This window comes from Seriola lalandi, unplaced genomic scaffold, assembly GCF_002814215.2.
Source record: "Seriola lalandi dorsalis isolate HSWRI2012SDOR001 ecotype SW California unplaced genomic scaffold, Sedor1 jcf7180002054945, whole genome shotgun sequence".
NCBI classification, from domain to species: Eukaryota; Metazoa; Chordata; class Actinopteri; order Carangiformes; family Carangidae; genus Seriola; species Seriola lalandi.
The window spans coordinates 3,533,354-3,545,995 of NW_019525496.1; the positions used below are offsets into that span (position 1 = coordinate 3,533,354).

General features: G+C 41.3%; 2 protein-coding genes across 2 annotated transcripts; both read right to left on the reverse strand.

Annotated features, from left to right (window-relative positions):
• Window positions 1-4,495: 4,495 nt before the first annotated feature.
• On the reverse strand, window positions 4,496-5,473 carry tas2r202 (taste receptor, type 2, member 202). The gene has a single exon (XM_023393978.2). The coding sequence runs from the start codon at window positions 5,471-5,473 to the stop codon at window positions 4,496-4,498; it is 978 nt and encodes a 325-aa protein (XP_023249746.2).
• Window positions 5,474-7,649: 2,176 nt separating this feature from the next.
• vsig8b (V-set and immunoglobulin domain containing 8b) lies at window positions 7,650-12,442 on the reverse strand. The gene is made up of 8 exons (XM_023393892.2): window positions 12,346-12,442; window positions 11,943-12,022; window positions 10,095-10,264; window positions 9,739-9,940; window positions 9,310-9,462; window positions 9,076-9,198; window positions 8,713-8,851; window positions 7,650-8,613 (listed from the first exon to the last, which is right to left on the reverse strand). Exons 2-8 carry the CDS (start codon window positions 12,013-12,015, stop codon window positions 8,370-8,372), a joined length of 1,104 nt encoding a protein of 367 aa, XP_023249660.1. The 5' UTR covers window positions 12,016-12,022; window positions 12,346-12,442; the 3' UTR covers window positions 7,650-8,369.
• Between the last annotated feature and the right edge of the window lie 200 nt (window positions 12,443-12,642).

The following is a 12,642-nucleotide window of genomic DNA, read 5'->3' on the forward strand; positions in this document are numbered from 1 at the left end:
GGGGGGGTCTTTCTGATGCAAGTCAGTAATAATTCCAAACAGTCCTTTGTTCTCGAGTTTTAGCAGTTTTGTTTTTAAGCCGCAAGGAAGTATATGTATGGGGTTATCGTCATAATAGTGTACAACTGTGGAGCAACAATTTCGAGTGCATAAGGTCACTACAGCCTTGGATTCAATGTGTTTTTTTTTAAGAGTTAATGAAATAATGATTAGATGCTTTTATTCTTTATTCTTATTATTGAAGAAAAGACACTATGATGTTTTTTTTATCACTTGCAGGGAAAAGGAATGACCAATGTTGCAATGTAATATTTTATTTTTATGTGTTGGAGTGACACTGGATGAATTATTTCCCCCCTCGCTGTGTACCGGCATTCCAGATCTGAACAGGAAAAAGCTGCATTAGACACAATGTCGAACTTGATCAAGAGCAGGGAACACAATGTACAGAATGTAACTGATGTTTGGAAATGTAGTTATTTTGTGTTTGATGTCGGTGTTGATTAATACCATGGTCAAACCCAATTTCCCTACACCACGATGTTTCAGAAACACTGGATGGCATTATTGAATGTGGTACAGATTACGCGTTTGTTCTGATGTTTATGATGAAATGAATACTGTAACTGATGCTTCCAAACTGCATCACATTGATGTTGATGTTCAGTGGCTGTTTTTCTTTGAAGGAATAGTTCAGCATTTTGGGAAATGGCCTTATTTGCATTCTTGCCAAGAGTTGAATATCAGATATGATACACAGATACGCATGTCTGAAAGGATATATACAGAGCTGGATCCAGCAGCTTGATAGCTTAGCTTAGCATAAAGACTAGGAATGGAGGGAAACACTTAGCCTGGCGAAAAGCAGTTCAGAACACACCTTGGTTTTTGTACAGATCAAATAAATGAAATATAAGGCGCTGATTAGTGAACTTTCGTAACACTGGATTCTGTTACCTGTGGATTGAGACAAGCTAGCCGTTTCATCTCTTTATGCTAAGCTAAGCTTACCGGCTGTCACCTTCAGCTGCATATTTACTGTACAGACATGAGGTAGGTATCAACCTCCAAGTATAACTCTGGATAAGGAAGCAGAGAAACACATTTACCAAAATTTTGACATGGTCCTTTAAAGAACACAAACCGCTGTATGGTACAAGTATAAATGCCTTTGAAGTTCACTTTAGTTTTATATTTCAGGTATAGATAGATTTCAGTTCTTTATTGAAATTTAAATTATTGCTATTCATTAAAATTTTAATATTTCCATTGTTTTGCACACCCAGTGTGTATAGAGATGGTTTATTTGTATGCAGAGTAATTTGGGTCTAATTTCAGCATACTGCTCTAATGTGCACTGTTTAAATTTTTATGTGCCTTCAGAGTGCTAAATCTATGCATGTAAGCTGTTTTGAAAATGATCAAGTTGAATTCATAATTAAGCTGTCAGTATTTTAGTTATATTTTTAAATTTTAAATTGTTTTACAAGGGATAAACTCTTTTGTACGATACATTTTTCCTAATAAGGATTAAAGAAACTTTATACAAACAATGCCTCAAGAGATGCATAATGATCTTTTTTATGAACAAACTGTTGACTGAACAAAAATAAAGATGTATTAAAAGACCAGCAAACTCCTGTGTTTTTTTTTTTTTGGTGTCATTTATCATTTTAGAGGCATCCTCTCCATCTTTTAATTACGATCCTGTCGACATAGTGAATACAGGTAACTCCCTGCGCCCTCCCTGGAAACTCCTCCACTCACACGGACAGTCATTTTGATGCTACTGATGGTTTGAAAAATTACCCATTCAAGCTAAAAACATTAAACAAATTGGTATGAAATGGTTGATTTATGCATTTCAGGTACAATTACAGTAGGTGTAGGAAAATGATGCCTCTTTAGCTCACGCTGATGCAAGTGCTAAAGAGGCATTATCTGGGGAGGCCGTCTGCAGGGAGGAGTTTATGAGATGTTTATAGGAGTTGTGTGATGGGTGCTGGTCTTGCTAATCTGAGTTGTTAATGGCCTGTTCCTTCCTGTCAGATAGTGAGGTACAGGACATCGCTCTCGCTGCAAGTCTCAGGAGAAATGACTTATTTGAAGTGAGGTTCACCCATGCAAGAAGAGCAGCTCTGCAACTGGCAGCTTCAGTCTCCCCAGGAGCATCTCCATAGAAACGATCTTCATACCATAAACATGTTTACAAATTCATGCTGTATAGAAATATGAGGACATCAATCATAGCAGTTTCCCTTCTTTTATTTATATTGCAGATGTCTGTCCAGCCTCCTCTTACTGACGATCAGCCGATGACACATGAATGTCTCATTTTAAATTGTCATGAGTCTAAGGTTTCCTTTACCATCAGTGGAAAGCAGTTGGAAGTTGTTTTTTTCCAGCAGATGGATGCAAATTCTAAGGCATCATTTCCCTGTGGTACATTTAGGTCTGGTCTTAAGTGCAGCTTTTATATACCTGCACTGCCCCTCTACAATTAAGAGGGAAATGTACTATTTACTCCACTACATTTATCTGACAGCTAGTTTTCCGATTAAGAATTAAATGAAAACATGAAATACAATATAACACACTGTTAAAGATTACACCAGTGGTACAAAACCCTCATTGGTTTGTGACCCCGTACAGAAAGGCTGTGTCTAGTTATTACATTGCATAAGTCTTGGAGTTGTTAACAGTTCCACCAAAGAGATATTCACTCTCAACCTTGCAGATGGTTTCATTCAGGTAGCTGTTTTCAAGTCCAAGGAGATGAAATTATCTAATATCTCACTGAAAAAAAATATATCCAAGGTTGCAGAAAATCCAAAACTGTAAGAATACAACACTTACCCTAACCCCTTGATTTGGGAGCCAAATGGGACCAAACTAACTCTGTGCACAGTAGTTAATACCTTCTTCATCTCAACCAGCTACAAATACAAGTGAAAATGCTGCTTAGACACAAATGCAAAGGCATCAACAATATGAAAATGTGGGGTTGCCTCATTGGCTTGCCTGGTAGAGTGCGTACCACATGGGCTTAGTCCTAACCACAGCGAACCTGACCTTCCTGTCTAACTCTTACTGTCCTATCAGAATAAAGGCAAAAATGCAATTTGAAACAACAATTTGAAAATATTATATATTCTAATACATCAGTCACAGAAGCTATTTTTCTGCTGAATAAATTCAAAGTACGTTTTGCTGTTAATGCCTGTGTAATTTTGCTTAAGGCTATTACTTGTAATTGCGTATTTTATATTATAAATCATCTCAATTCTTCTCCAAATAAAAAATGTAAAGAGTAAAGACAGTGAATAATATTCCACCATTAGCATTGCATCCATATTGGCCACTATTTTGAGCTGCTCTCCCCCCCGTCATGCTAAACCCACCTCCCTCCCACAGAGAGAGACAGGACAGGAGGGGTCGAAGCCGAGGCCTTGGTGCGACTTAACTCGCCTGCATCAAAGGAAAATATGCCCTCCCTTACTTTGTCCATTTAGCTGCCGGAGGGATCCCCAGCCTGTGTGTGGAGTGGGATTAGCTGCACTATTGTATCTCCGCTTTGAACCTCACTAGGTGGTGCCAGAGGGTGTGAACTAATGGAGCATTGCAAAGAGATCTGCTGCATTTTTTAAACCTCTATTTACTCAGGGTAGGTTTGCTGGGCATGAGTGCACTTTTCAGGAACGCCCAGCTTCACACCCACACACACACACACACCCACACACCCACACACACACACACACAGAGTTACAGTTACACACCTGGGAGCTGTCGAGTGCAGGCACACACACCTCTGTTGAGGACCAGTGAACAGATAAACAAGAGAAAGTGGTGATTACATGTGCTTTTCCCCATCAAGTCAATTTTTCCTCCCTCTCTCTCTCTCCCGACTGGTACGGGAGTTTGGTCCGGCAACCGTCCGGTGACAAACACACTCAGTCAGGTCGCAGCTTTAAACCATCTGCAACCTGACTGAGGAAAAAACCTCTTAAAACCTCTGTGATGAAAAAAAAAAGAATGTTGTGGAAGGTTGTGCATACTTTCTTGTTTTATTAATATGCTCTGTACTCACACCACAGTCACATGTATTTTTCAGCATTTTTAGATGGGTCCCGAGTTACATCATGTCCACGCAAAAATTCTTTGGGATCTATTTTACAGCCCCTACTATTATTTGTCCTCATGAAATATTAATATTGATAGGTACAGTCTGATGAGTTTGTGATTGGATGGTGAGGTGGTTACCTGGCTGCTGTGATCTGTGCATCACTCTGCCTTCTCTGCTCTTACTGACTAACAGCTAAATTACCTTATAGTTGAAAGAAACTGTAATAAATGGTGATACAGCAGGACAGTAGTCATTACTGAAATTGCTGGCACATAAGATAAAAGAATAAGTTACTTCAAAGTTTTTAATAAGTTCAGACAATGACCAATTGATTTCAGCACAAAGACCTCCACTGCAAAGCAAATTGGCTTTTCACTTTTTTACTTTTGCAGGAGCGCTGGGTTTGGCGTTTCGTTCAGGCACCTTCAGACAAGACAAACGCGGATACTCATCCAGGCAGACATTAACGTCGTGCATCAGAGCTTTCCAGAGACTCTTCTTCCCATAGATCAGCACCACGGCGGTGACAGTCGTGTAGATGGCCGTGAAGAGGAAGGTTAGCGTGATGACGTTGTCGTGGTTCACGGCCATCTGGTAGTTCACGTACAGGTCGACCACGAGGAAGACAGTGAAGGCGGCCACCAGGGATAGAGCCATCTGAATCACCCTCATCTGAGAGCCCAGCTTTGGGGCGTGGGCTCCGTTGGTGCTGGCTTTCATGTGACGGAGGTGGATGGCCAGGTGGACGGAGATGGAGATGCAGCATTTCGCCATGAGCAGCCCCGGCAGTACATCAGCAAGGAGAAGATAAATGATTTCATAAATCTGGCCAGAGGGGGTGTCGGGCAACAAAACCCCACAATCTTTGTTCCCGATGGTGTTGTTGTCAGTGTGAAACACCACAAGCATCGGCATGCAGGTGCCCAGGCCGCACAGGGGGATGAGAAAAACCGTTAAGGTCACGTGCTTGAGGATGGCGGCCTGGATCCGTGTGTAGCAGTGGTTGGGTGTGCTCACCAGCTTGGTGCTGTAGTAGAAAGTGAGGAAGCCGGTGTCCCACATGATGGTGAACTTGAGGCTGGAGATAATCAGTAGCATGACGGTGTAAGGCATCTGAGCCATGCGACACTTGCTGTCCACCTCGTCCATGGTCATCCAGAAGTAACAGACCAGCTGGTGAGCCATGTCGGCCACCGACAGAGCCACGATGATGGTCTCGCTGGGACTCCACTGCTTCTTCTGCTTATAATTCAACAGACTCCTCAAGAAGATATACACATTGAAGAAGACAGTGGTGACAGCAAACAGACCTGTCAGTACCCAGAGCGCAAATTTATTTGCCCCCAACATAATGAGAATCTTTACCCCGAACACATCTGCAGTGTAAACTTTTATGGGAATAACTTAATCTTTATACCTCTGTGTACCACTCAGCAGTCTGTGTGGGGCTCTCAAGTGTTTTGTTTTGGCTGTGTTCAAAGAGATGACAAGAAGGCAGAAAATTATGCACACACACTCCAAACCAGACGATTCTTCATTTCCGCCGCAGAATGGAATCAGTCACAGTTTGTCACTGGGGCCTGGGGAAAAGATTCGCACATTTAGCTTTTGAAATACATAAAACAAATCCAAATAGTCTCAAATAAAATCTTCTATTATGATTCGAATATATGTGAAATCTGCAGTTTAGGTGGCCGTACGCAAAGAGCAGCTGAGTTGAGAAGGTTAGCGCAATTAGAATAAGAAACATCTTCCATTTTTACCTCAAGCTCCCCTGGGTCGGATGAGGCTTTTTATCACTCTCAATCCTACTCAAGGTTCCTGCTTACATTGTGTTTGTCGGCTTGTCGTCACAAGTCGTTGTCAGACTCAATACCTTTGGCTGCAGCTGAAGAATCCTTTTGTTTTGTTTATCCAAGCATTAAGCCTAGCCTGGAGTTGTCTGCTGGATGCACACAGCAAGGTGAAGTCCTTGGATTTAATTGTTCCTTGACTGGGATTTATACATAAGCATTAGATATGATTTGCATCAGTGTATTTGCATTGACACGAGGTGGGCAGGATATGTGCTCATTATGGATCTCCGGTGACTTTACTGTATGTTGATCATCGCAGCATGACACATGCAAATGGCTGTTCCTGCTTGGTCACATATTTACAAACACCAAACCACACACACACACACACACACACACACACACACACACACACACACACACACACACACACACACACACCTATTTACCATATTTACCAGATAAGAAAAGCAAATCACCTTTGAATCACCTTCAGGAGCCTTGCTAATGCAGCACCTTATCACTGTAGTTTGTGCCGTGGGGGACACCGACTTTGTAGACAGACGTTTAACACGACGCTGACTTCAATTGTATTTCAGATTCATTTATATTTCTTCTTTGTCTAATTTACATACATCCAGCCAAACCAAGATCCTAATTACATAAACATTCGATATGGCTTCATGAATAACACCTCCACTTAGTTAAATGTAGCCTGTTTATGTCTTAAATACCAAACAATCCAAAGCTGAATTTCAAGGCCAGATTTTGCCTTTTTGCACAGTAGCATAAAACAATCTCTTTTTGACAAAAAGCTCTTTGAAACTGGATGTGAGAGCAAACTCTGCAGTGGGAGCCCTTCAAATAATTACTCTGCTAACGCTGTTAAAAGTTCTGCCTTCTAAGAAACTTATTAAAAGAAGAGATTATGTGGTTTCCGACTGTGGTTGCCAGACAAGTATTTGTAATTAATTATTGTGTCTACTGCCCCAGTTCAAGCGTGGATCAAAGGATGTGTACGCACATTAAAAAAAGACTTTTGTTCACAGAGAACTGGTCCTTCTGATGGTCGCTAACAGAAAGATACAGACAATATCAATCAATTTGTCTTCATGTGACGCAAACGAATCAAAAGGTCGAACGCAGCAGAGGCAAATAGTAAACATCTTTTGTTAGTGTGTGTTTGTGTGTGTGTGTGCTGTCACTGTAAATAAAATAAAAACTCACTGTTTAGAAACAAGTGCATTTCTTGCATGTTTAAAATCATTACTGTGGGGCCCGCAAACCTTCACCACTTCTAGCAGCTCTTATTAATTCAGCGTACACCTTTTGAAGATTGGTCCAGGCCATTTGAGGCTCTTTTGAAGAGAGGCGGGGCCGTAGGCACAGTGCTGACTCTGCCCGCTGAGGGTGGCAGCTGCAGGTTAGCGCCTCAACTGCGAGCTGTTCCTCCAACAACTAGTTTACAGGCTGCTGGAGAAACGCACCACACAAACAAGGCAATTTTGCTGGGGGGGGGGTTGTTGTGCAAATGCCAAAATTTTCCACAAGGCAAATGCACATAAAAAGATCAGATTCAAAATTGACTTCACTGTCTCCCAATATTCCAGCTATTCTCAAAGTTTGAATTTGTATTGATCCAATTACAGCCGTGAAAACACCCAGTCTCCTCACTGAGAGATACGATGCTTGTCTGGCCATGTTTATGCACCGAAATAAGAATCACAAAGTTTTGAACCAAGTCTATTTTTAATGATCTCTCCAAACTCTCGGACATCACGACCCGCTCCAATTAAGTCGCATTTGAACCTCTGACCATAAAAAAAATGTGACTGTTTAAAACAAAATTACTGATTAAGGTTTATCTTTTTCAGAAGGGTTAAACATTCTGCGTCCTCTGCGTGGGAGATTTCATATGTTTCTATTGTAATTCTATTGTGTCATGGAGCCAAGACACAAAACTCTGAATGTAGACAGGATATCCATCAGTCCTCTCCTTGTGGAAAAATGTTTTATTGTACATATTTAAAAAAAAAAAAAAAAAAAAAAAAAAAAAAAAAAGTAATAAACTGAAGCTTCATATCCATCATAGATAAAAATAAAATAAAAACACAAATATTTTAACTATGTACATGTACACACAGCTTTAGCTTAATCAGTGTAATAATGACTTAAATTATAAGAACCTATTCTTATATGTCCTAGAGTGCATCGTGAAAGTCAGCCAGTTGCACATTTATGTTTGTCCAAGGGCTGAGGTAAGATTTTAGGAGTCTCCAATATACCAGAACTCCCATTGTTCTCCAGTTAAACATATGATACTGCACCATTTGTCAAAAAACATACTGTTCATTCTTTACAAGATAATTTATCATCAAAGTAAAGTTTTTCATTCTTCTTCTGTAGTTTGATACTAAAGATAGAAAGTCTTTTATGCAGTTTGATTGTCGCTACACAGGGTATCCGTATTGATGGTCGTACTGAAGGGGAGCAGGTCTGTCCCCTGCAGTAGGTGGCTGTGTCGACCTGGTACTCCCGCCTGTGTAGACGGAACCGCGTTGAGATTCACGGATACTGGGCAGGTGGTTCCCCACCGAGCTGTAGTGCACCCCGGGGTGGGTGCGGTACCCCATCACTGAGCGAAGGCTGGAGTTCCTGCTGGAGGGTCGGCTCTCTGGGGCCGGGGCGTCCTCCCTGAGGAGACAATAGTCACATGGGTCTCAAACAGATGGTTCCTCTGATTTTGGATGATTTCATGAGTGCTTGAAATTGTTTCCAGCAGTGATGCAATACCTTATTTCATTCGCGACCTCTTTCTGATAGCGACGCTTATGGCAGCAGCAGATCAGGAGCCAGATGAGAAACAGGAGGAGGAGGAGCAGCAAAATAGCACCTATCACCGCCCCAACGATGACACCCGCCTTATTGGTAGCTAAAAGAGAGGACATGGTGCTTTAAGATCAAACAGATGCCGCTCTCATTCTTTACAGTCATGAATTCCAGCTTCAACAAAAGGCTCACATGTGATCTTGCTACTTGCATCACACACTGCAGCAGACACTCAAACCATGCAGAAGCAAAATAAAAAGGTGCCTTTAGGATATAAGAACGTTAAGTACTTAAAAGTAAAATTAGATGATGATAAAATAGACTTACGGTTGTATGCATGCAGTTCATATTTACACTGTGCTTTGCCGACATAATTTTTCGCCTCACACATGTAAGTTCCAGTGTTGCTGTCTGTATGGTTACTTATCAAAAGCTCCCCAGACTCTGAGTCTGAATGAAAGAGGAGAGCATTCAGTTCAATTATATTACACAAATACAGCATCATGAATGTGTGTATATGCTTCTAGAAAAGCTGTTTTGTCTGTAGGGTTACTTCCTCACTTTGGGTTGCAGTGGCTGGTATTGCACCTCCGCTCTCTCTCTTCCACAGATAAGTGAGAGGAGTGTATCCCTTAGAGGATTTGCAGCGGAGGGAGACCGGGCCACCTTTCTCCTCGCCACCTTCCACCCAACACTTTGGCACTGATGGGGGAACTAGTGAAAGGAAATAAAGAAACACATGGCATAAAAACTTCTTTTTTTTTCAAGAGTTATGCGTCAATGCTTTGGCTCAGGGGAGAGTTGAAGGTGTGAAGGAGCAGAACAGGTCTGGGTCTGGCTACAGAGAAACGATGAGAGAAACGATGAGAGGAGGAGAAACTAGAAAGAGCCCAAACATTCCTCCTGAATGACAGCGACGTTTAAAAGAAGAATGAGAGTGTGCTGAGGAAATGAACAGGTAAAACCAGTATAAAGGAATTTTTTCCTCACCCATCACCACCAGAGTGACTTTTCGCATCTCGACACCCGGGGCCTTCTTGACTTTACACTGGTAGGTGGCTGTGTCTGAGAGCCTCACATCGGAGATGGAGATGGAAGCGTCTCCCAGCTTGGGGTCTGCTATGAAGCGGAGCCTCTTGGAGATGCTGGTGTCTCCGTAGTAGTGCATCTGGCCCCCTGTATATGATAAGATCTGAGATGCAAAGACTGCACTGAGTGATCTTCAAAGCAGTTTTTATTTTCACGAAGAGAGCCCAGAGCTAAAAGACAACCCACCCTCTCGCTTGATTAATCCATGCTAAAGTCAACTGTCCAAACGACCTCCCTCACTGTCCTCAAACACCTACCAGTGTGTCTCTCTGCGTCATGTCTGGGCTGAGGCTGTACCACTCGATGTCCAGATCTCCTGTGTCTCTTGGGCCGGGGGTGTAGGTGCATCCCAGTTGGACTGTGTCCCACTCGGGTTTCCGAATGGTTTGTGGCCCCGAGGATGTTATTTGCATCGCCTCCGTCACATCTGATGGGGCCAGAAACGTTTTTGGTCAGATCTCATAATAGAGGTTACAGTTCATCCTCCCTCTGACTTTCATAATCATCCACGCTGGCCAAAAGACAAAACATTATAAAAAAACCCAAAACAAAACAATGTCCTCTCTCAAATGCATTAATATTTTTTCCTCACTTAATGACATTCAAGCTCTGGGCCTGTGCTCGTAAACAGTCTCAGAGTGGAGTAGGACTGCTGATCTGTGTCTAATTGGCCTCTTAAGTCAAACTGAAGATTTGAGTGTTTGGAGCTGAAATAAGAGTAAAAATGACTTATGTATTAATTTAAAACTCTCATTCAGGCTCATTAATTGTCAGAAATTTATTGGTAAATGATCTTGAAAACTGAATAAATGAGCAAACATGAAAAAACACAGTTGACGAGTGGCTGTTAAAATCTGTCTTGGAGCTGACACACACCCTGCTGACTCATTGTTTACGGCTGTGGATTTTAATTATTCTTGATAGCTTGTCATTTATAGAAAAAACTCAATGCTAATTATTATTATTATTATTATTATTACGTGGCAGCACTTTTCAACAGATCCCAGTTATTTATCTTGGTAATGTAGTAATTTAACTTTTTAGATGTTTAACCTTCACTAAATATCCAAATGGAGCAGGCAGATAAATCAAATCAACTTCTCATCATTAAATCCACTATAACTCTCTGAAAACACTTTAATGCCACTGCAACAAAACAAAGTATGTCAGAGGTATTTATGAAAGCGTGTAAATGGCAGATGTGATGAAGGGAGCCTGAAAAAAAGCTCACATTAGTCACTCAAATGTTTAGACTGTGAAAGCCCCCCCAGGGCTCAACACTGTGATCTACGGAAGATGTGTTTCCTATGTGCAGAGGCAGCTAAGCTAACTTGCCAGTAAACGCAGTCACTAAGCTTAATACAAAGAGCTGCAAATATTCAAATCCTCTGCACCTCCTCGGTGCCACAGACGGCGGGCTGGGGTGACACTTTCCTGTCACTTTACTACAAAGAGGTTGCACTGCAATTTAAAGAATCAATCAAGGCTCTAGTAATACCAGTACACTGATCTAATGAGGTGGTGCAAAATGAAGAGTTAGGAGGTTTTTGTGGGATATGATAAGAGTTTTGCATGTATCTTATATGTTCAGGCTGTTTTCTCTCTGCTTCATGCTTTTGATTTAATTTTACTTCTGTTTTTTAAGCTGTGTAAATATTAAATCCGGCAGCTTGGATTTAAGCCTGAGACTAATTTCCCCACTGGAGATAATAAAGTCTCTTTATGGTCTAGCTTTACTAACACACACAGCAACCTGACCCTCATCAGCTGCAACAGAGGTGTGGATGTTATGCAGGATACCTGTCGGCCACTCACATTATATATACATGGTTCATCGAGCTTCTGCAATGCAGTTCACTCAATGACATTCAGATCGTCGGCTAAGAGCTTGTCAGGCCGGTCAGGCTATCGCATGAATCACTGATCAGACTTGAACCACCCAGAAAAAAACAAAACACCTGTTATCTGAGTGATCACATATTCTCCGCTCTGCATGTTCAGAATATTTAAGTCTGATAAAAGAGCAGTCAGGGGGCAAACAAGGGAAATCAGAGAAGTGTCAGGTGTGATATTTGCTTTGGCGTGAGATATGAAATTAGACTCACCTGTCCTCAGCTGGATCGTTACCAGAAACAGCACAGTCACTTTTAGCTTCATGCCTGTGAGTGCGGGCTCCATAATGACCCTGAGAGCAAATGTAACAAGAAGTGAAAGAATTATTCTTGGAATGTCCTTTCAGCAACTGTCTGATATTTTTGAACACCTCTTATTTCATTTCATACAGGTGAAAAGATCTCTACTCGCATAGTTGTCAACCACCTCTCTCAATACAGTCATCTGAAATCTAACATGCTAACACTGGAATGGAAGGATATGTGAATATCAATGTGAAACAAAAAGTACTCGTACAAACTGTTTCTTTCTTCACCAAACACCACAGAGAAAAATATAATGGAGTTCTGTGGAGCAATAAGGTTTAAAGAGGAAAATAAAATAGCTCTGACATACCTTAAAATGAAGAAATATCCCAAAGTATGTGCTTCAAGGCCAGTCTCTGTTTCAGTACTGGTGAAGTTTGCTTATTTTGCTCTCAGGTGAAACTCGGCAGCAGTAAGGGTGGCCCCACCCTCTCTGTCCATAGTGCATCTGTTGGCCACTCCTAGAGTTAGACATGTCAAACCTCTTACAATACCATATAAAGGGTTTCGCTTTTGGAAACTTACATGTTTATGGTTTGGAAACTCGTTTCTATATATTAAAAATATATAATTAACTTTAACTTTAACTAAGTTTTCTTCTTACTGT

Excerpts from the sequence above, each read along its gene's own strand:
- tas2r202 (XM_023393978.2), bottom strand. The coding sequence starts at position 5,473 with ATGTTGGGGGCAAATAAATTTGCGCTCTGGGTACTGACAGGTCTGTTT.
- vsig8b (XM_023393892.2), bottom strand. The coding sequence starts at position 12,015 with ATGGAGCCCGCACTCACAGGCATGAAGCTAAAAGTGACTGTGCTGTTT. Across the intron at positions 9,463-9,738 it reads AGTCACTCTGGTGGTGATGG|TTCCCCCATCAGTGCCAAAG; the intron begins GTGAGGAAAAAA and ends TCCTTTCACTAG. Across the intron at positions 9,199-9,309 it reads ACCAGCCACTGCAACCCAAA|ACTCAGAGTCTGGGGAGCTT; the intron begins GTGAGGAAGTAA and ends TCTTTCATTCAG.